Source organism: Ascidia mentula, chromosome 5, assembly GCF_947561715.1.
Source record: "Ascidia mentula chromosome 5, kaAscMent1.1, whole genome shotgun sequence".
NCBI lineage: Eukaryota > Metazoa > Chordata > Ascidiacea > Phlebobranchia > Ascidiidae > Ascidia > Ascidia mentula.
Genome location: NC_138570.1, coordinates 17110292 through 17116789, shown reverse-complemented (window position 1 = coordinate 17116789; position 6498 = coordinate 17110292). Strand labels below are relative to the sequence as shown.

General features: G+C 37.6%; 1 protein-coding gene across 1 annotated transcript; it reads right to left on the bottom strand.

The window, feature by feature from the left end:
• Positions 1-590: 590 nt before the first annotated feature.
• Positions 591-6267, bottom strand: LOC145903094 (tripeptidyl-peptidase 2-like). Its single transcript, XM_082991174.1, has 18 exons — positions 6200-6267; positions 5613-5779; positions 4986-5330; positions 4644-4786; positions 4419-4495; positions 4234-4361; positions 3797-3896; positions 3569-3717; positions 3228-3343; positions 3079-3169; positions 2886-2969; positions 2687-2802; positions 2394-2512; positions 2152-2258; positions 1860-2014; positions 1361-1474; positions 823-1017; positions 591-635 (listed from the first exon to the last, which is right to left on the bottom strand). Exons 4-18 carry the CDS (start codon positions 4671-4673, stop codon positions 591-593), a joined length of 1626 nt encoding a protein of 541 aa, XP_082847300.1. The 5' UTR covers positions 4674-4786; positions 4986-5330; positions 5613-5779; positions 6200-6267.
• Between the last annotated feature and the right edge of the window lie 231 nt (positions 6268-6498).

Below are 6498 nucleotides of genomic sequence, written 5' to 3'. Positions count from 1 at the left end.
TCATTAGTGATGTGTTGCGCCGGATCCGGGTACCCGGACCCGGCCGGATATTGACCAATTTTCAATACCCGGACCCGGCCGGATAATACACTTAATTTTACCGGATAGTTGGGAAAGCATTTTTGTCCTAAAAGCGGACAAACATTTCGCAAATTACTCGTTTTTGGGACCCAGTCTGTTATACTCGCCGACGTAAGATTTTTCTGTTATTTGTTATTTAGGTTTTTCGTGACGTGTTATACCATATTAATAAATGCCCACGTTTGTTTGTTCCACTCATGACAGGCTAACCTTAACATAGCATTCTGTTTGGCAATCAAACATTTTTGCCATAATAAACGAATCGGCGTTAACAAACTGCCGGATCCAAAATATCCGGCCGGATTTGATTGACAACTATCCGGATCCGGCCGGGCCGGATAATTTGGAACTGGGAACATCACTAGAAATCATCAAACTTATAACGTGATTTGGCCGAATTTTGGCCGTAAGAGAAAAAAAAATTGGCCGTCAAGTGTTTTGACCATCTGGCAGCCCTGTCGCAGAACGGTGTTCTTGGATCCAAAAATTAAGTTGTGGAAAGCAAAGATTCAAAATGGGATCTCTAAGGATATGGTGACATCAGATGATTTTGTCTGCAGACAATTTATTGTGAGTTGATAAGTTACAATAGTAGCCCCAGTAATAGGTGCAGGTAATGAGGCTGCTCAGTTTAAAACTTCCTAAATTCATCATAAATTGTTTTAGGTTTATGCAATAATTTTGTAACTAAAACATGAACAGTTTTAAGTCTCTGTTGATTCAAATCAACCACATTCTCACCACATGCAAAGGGTATGTGTTGATCATCTCATATGTTGGTTGATCTCCAAGAACATGATCTCTAGCTGATAATGGACGTATACAATGATCAGTTGCTCTCAGGGGTTGAACAACGTGTTTGAGGGTTATAGAGGGTGAGAGATCCTCTCTTTCCAATGAGCAAGCTTCAAGGCGATGAATTCCGTTGGCTGCATGCTGGGGAGGTTCATGACTACGTTACTTTCTGTATTTACTTCATCTTGGTTGTACAACACACATGCAAAGTTTTGTGTTCAGGACTAGATACCACATTACGAAAGATTGAATCGACAATCTAAGGCAGTGTGGTCTATCTCAGCTATCATATCATTCATTTATTTATAGTGACATCACCGACACTGATTGATATTAGCTGACTAGTGGTAGCAACATGCTCCTGGTAAGATTTGAACTTTGAACCCACAACCTTGACTACAGTGGTTCACCAATCAGAGTGAATGAAGTGGTCGGTTTGGGTATATTCTGTGTTATGAGTCAAATATAGAAATATTACACTCACCATAACCAAGTTGTTGCTAACGGTAAGCCCACGGAATTTGACGTCATATGAAATGGAGACGTCACCTAAACTTGACCACCAGCGGGCGACACAGAGTTCTACTGTGATCCCAGACTAAAAAGTAAAACACATTAAGTAAAGCAAAACAATGCATGTAGATTGCGTAAGCTGCAGACAGATGGCCACTGTTTCAACATAAAAGGTCTCATCAGTGCAGCTGGTGTGACTATCAGACGACTAGGTGCAACCTACGGTGATTGTATAGTCACCACAAAGTGGAAGTCTTTGCTTGGCCGTTTGGTCAGCAAAGTCGTCTGATAGTCACACCAGCTGCACTGATGCTCAAGACCTTTTATGTTGAAACAGTGGCCATCTGTCTGCAGCTTACGCAATTCATATTATTGGCTCCACTTTGCTTATCAAATGTATGTAGAGGTAAAAAAATTACTAATGTTAGATATTATATGATATTATTGTGCACAAAGGCGGGAATTGTTACCTGAACAGCAAACGCCTGCTCTGTGGAGCCACCTGCTGGAACATTTACAAGCTTGTAAAACTCTTGTTCACGAAATGCTCTTTGTGGTCGAATATTGACGCAGTGTAACACGAATCTTGCTGACTGATCAATTGAGTGATTTTTCAACGTCATTTCTGTGGGAAAAGTAATTGTCTGATCCTAATATAAGAGTCAATACAAGCCTCAAGCAAGCTGTTGCTAAGAACTAAAAAATACATTTTCAGCATAAAGTTAATTCTAGGTTGAATCTGTGCATTTGTCAAATCCTGACCTGCCCATGTTGCACCTTCAGGTACATGGAAGAACTTTCTTGCTATCTGTCCAGGTTTAAACGTTCGTTGTTCTTGTTGAAGTCGGTAGTTGGTGAGTTGACCAGTTCTAGACAAAGATATCTCAGGTTATAAGTTTTGTGAAATTTTTCATTCATTGGGAAATGAAGTCAAAAAAATTACAATAAAAATTAATCATAAAAAAATAAAAATAATTAAAAGACAGGAAACTGAAGGATCTTACTTTTCTGGTTTAATGACAGTGACTGGCAGAGTGAAAAGTACTCCTGCATCCAAACACTTTGTGTTGAAACCTTGAACCTGGGCATAATGTACACCTGGAGGTAATCCTCTTGGATCCACCTGAAAATGCAACCAGATGATGATTTAATTTAAACAAACATGAATTAGATTCCATACAACAGATCAACATCTTTCAAGTAACATTATTTACTTGGTGTTTGCGTAACTATATTATTAAAGTCTATTCCAAATTGTTTAGTTTAGGCAAATCTTGGTGGCAGCCATAAAACTTACTTTGACGACAAACGCTCTTGCCATGTTCATCATTTCAAGATGTGTTGGACAAACTACCCAGGGCTGGTCACTGCATACAGCCATGTGACAACTGAATTCAATCTTTTCCTCAGGACCTGAAGATTGAGAAATGAACGTTCATCCGCAAACACAGACCACAAAGAGGGCTTGACAACTGTTTATTATTTTTTGTGCTTACTTGCTGAAGAGTGGAATTTGGGTTCGACAGTCACACTGACAGAACGTGGTTTCAAACAATCTTCATAAGAACGTAGATAAATTCCTGCAAACAAGTTAAATATTATGTTGATTTCATGATCTTGATAGATAACTGAAATTGAGAAACTATACAGGTTGCAAACAACAATTTATCTTAAACTATCAACAATTACCTTTTCCTGATTGTGGAAGTGAAATGTCAAAAGATATCTTGTTTTCTGGTGCAGCAGCATTATTTATTATATATTCATATGCTTCATTTACCTTAAAAATGTGAGATATAAATTAAATGTGACCTCCCACTATATTCATATCAGCCTACCTGTAAAAATCCATGACCCTGAGCAAAGCATTCAATAGAGCCTTGTTTTGATGCTGTGTTTTGGATAGCGCAGCGAATACTGTATGGAGTATATTGTATTTCCTGAGCTTTCAATGCTAAAATACAACAGTATTTTTATTCTTGAATCTGCACAAAGCAGCAATTAAAAAATAAAATTCAAAAATTTCCAAAATTTTAGTTGCTGAACTATTTCAATTTTTGTTTAATCTACCAGAGATACAAAGTGAAGTTGCACCAAATACACAACTACTTCTTTACCAATATAACTAATTCTTTACCAATATTTACTTAGTTTCTGTCCAAACCAGATGAAAGTCTACCTGATAAAATAAGTGCAATTTCACCACACACATTTGGTGAAGACATTGAGGTTCCATTCATCAGCTGACTCCCGTGTAAGGTCCAATTTGGAACAGAGGTGATGGCGCCACCTGGTGCTGATATGGACACGCCAAGTGCTCCATTCACACTAAAATGTGATTCAATAACATTTGAAATTAATAACACAAGGTAACTAACAACAAAAAACAAGTTATTTTATTGCTTACCATGGGCCCCTTGACGACCATGTATACTGGTTGCTAGGCAGTTTTTCAGTCATCGAATATTCAGCTGTCATCATGTCAGGAGATACCCACGCTCCTACACCTAAAGAACAAGATAAGGAATTTGAGAACCTTTATTGTGTAAAGAACTGAATACCAGCAAAACGCCATGTGAGTGATACTGAAAAGAGAGACAAGGAAACCATACAGTCTACCGACAAAGCACAGGTGCTACAAAGAAACAATTCACAAGAATTTTTTTAAGAATGACAACAAAGCAACTGATTGATATAGAAAATAAGTCAGGGTGAAAATGTTTGTGAATATGTTTTGGACGCCTGGCATGAAATAAATGTAATTTTTTTTGTTTTCTTAAAATGCAAGAAATTGTATCAACATTTTATGGACATGGTATTTTAAGTGCACACAGCATAACCTACCTATAATGTGCTCTGTAGTGCCACCTGGTGAGCCCACCGTCGACAAACATGGACCATTGTTGCCGGCACTTGACACAAATATGAGATTGTGTTTGGTGATGGCCTCTTCTGCAGTGGAACAGATTTTACTGAAAAAACACACATGACAAATTCAATGACATGTAAATGATAGGTAACATTCTTACCCAACCCCCGGCCAGTGGCACGCTTTACCATAACTGAGGTTAGCAAAATCACATCCCAGACGAACAACCTCTGATAACTGCAACACAAATATGTACGTTAACATACAAAATTTCAAGTATATACACAGATAATAACATGATGTAACCATCTGTTCCTGCTGTTTACAATACAGAGTGCAAAACAAAAAGCTACACATTTTACAACAAACAAGATTTCAAACTGACCCCTCTGATTAAACCAGTTCCAGTCTCCATGGTTGCAACTGCAGGGTTCCTTGGTCTGCTTTGGTGCTTTCTTCAATCTTGCCTAGTGTAGTGGCAGTAATTTTCTTGTGTTGGGAGTCCCATGTACCTTCCTTCTTTTCTTTCTGTGAATATTTAATTGTTCAGGCAACCAAATAAATAAATAAAATTGTTGAATCTCAATAATCATATCACTCCACTTGGACTGGCAACATAACTGCATGTGCACACACATTTTGCCTAATATTATTATATCTTTCATAATTATATCATTTATATTTTAAAACAAAATTGCTGATTACAAGAAAAATTCTCTCTTTTTACCTGCAAGCAATCTTTTAGGTTTTTAGAAAAAATGATGGACAAATCTTTTAAACCAATGTTGTAATTTCCACTTGGGTTGTTCCAAGCCGATGGAATCAAAAAAAATACCAACTAATTAACGCAATGTCATTTTTCTTGCCATGCTTCAAAATGATATTTCATTGATAAACATTATGCTGTCAAATCAACATGTATACCAAAGTAACTACACACCTTCAGTGTTCGACCAGTTAGACCAACAATATTTCCGTCACGATCAGGAGTAACTACAGTGCTTGTGTCAACATCTCCACTACCTGTTGCGTCAATGATGTCGACAATCTTGGGTCTTCCATCTCATGTAAACTGGAAGAACATAGGTGGTTATTTCCTAATTCCTGAATTTCAGAGTTGGTAACATTTGATAAAAGGTAAGTTGATACATAATTTGCACATTTGGTTCCGTGCAATCAATTTTGAAAAGTTCTTAATTAGCACAGGGAATTGTTCCGTGACTCATAAAGTGTATGGATTTTGCACAGACATCTATTTCTAATGTCAATGTTATACTTTTTAAGAGTTCTCCAAACTAAGAACAATATGAATGCACACTCCAGAAAATTGTCAACATGTCAACAATTCACTTACACCAGATATTTTTCTCATTGTGGCAAAACCACACAACACAGCAAAAAATCGATCATTAAAAAGTGCCACCTGGTGAGCCCACTGTCAACAAACATGGACCATTGTTGCCGGCACTTGACACAAATATAAGATTGTGTTTGGTGACGACCTCTTCTATAGTGATTTTACTGAAAAACACACATGACAAATTCAATGACACATAAGCATAGGCGTTAACGTTTTGTAAAATATTAAGGGTGACTTTTCCAGGTTTCAGAAACACGCAAAAAACATTTCGTCAGTCGTATCACCCTAAACATCAGTAAATGACGCAAATTCCGTTTCTTGTCACTTTGTTACGTAACAATCCACAAGACCCTTGTGTTTGTCCTGATTGTAATGGTGATAGTACTGGTCGTTTAAAACTAGCTCAACGCATAGTATAATGTATATATGGTTTTTCTGACAATAATTTTTAATTTAAACGAAATCCATGGGTGACAATGCATGCGTTGTCACCCCTGTTTGTTTGTGAGGGGTGACATGCCACCCCAGTCACCCCAATATCGACGCCTATGCATGTAAGTGATAGGTGACATATTTCTTACTCAGCCCCCAGCCAGTGGCACGCTTCACCATAACAGAGGTTGGCAAGATCACATCCCAGACGAACAACCTCTGATAACTGGAACACAAACATGTATATATATATGTTAATATATAAAATTACAAGTACACAGAAAATAGTAACCGTCTGTTCCAGCTGTTTTAACAATACAGAATACAACACAATATGCCACACATTTTACAACAAACAAAATATCAAACTGACCCCTCTGATTAAAGTTCCGGTCTCCATGGTAGCAAGTTTGGAATCAACAATCTCGCAAACAATTTGTGCACCAGG

Bases quoted from the DNA above. Each gene is read 5' to 3' on its own strand.
- LOC145903094 (XM_082991174.1), bottom strand. From the start codon at position 4,673: ATGGAGACTGGAACTGGTTTAATCAGAGGG. The intron at 2,015-2,151 runs GTCAGGATTTGA...CTTTTCCCACAG, and splicing joins TGAAGGTGCAACATGGGCAG to AAATGACGTTGAAAAATCAC. The intron at 636-822 runs GTGAGAATGTGG...AATTGTCTGCAG, and splicing joins ACACATACCCTTTGCATGTG to ACAAAATCATCTGATGTCAC.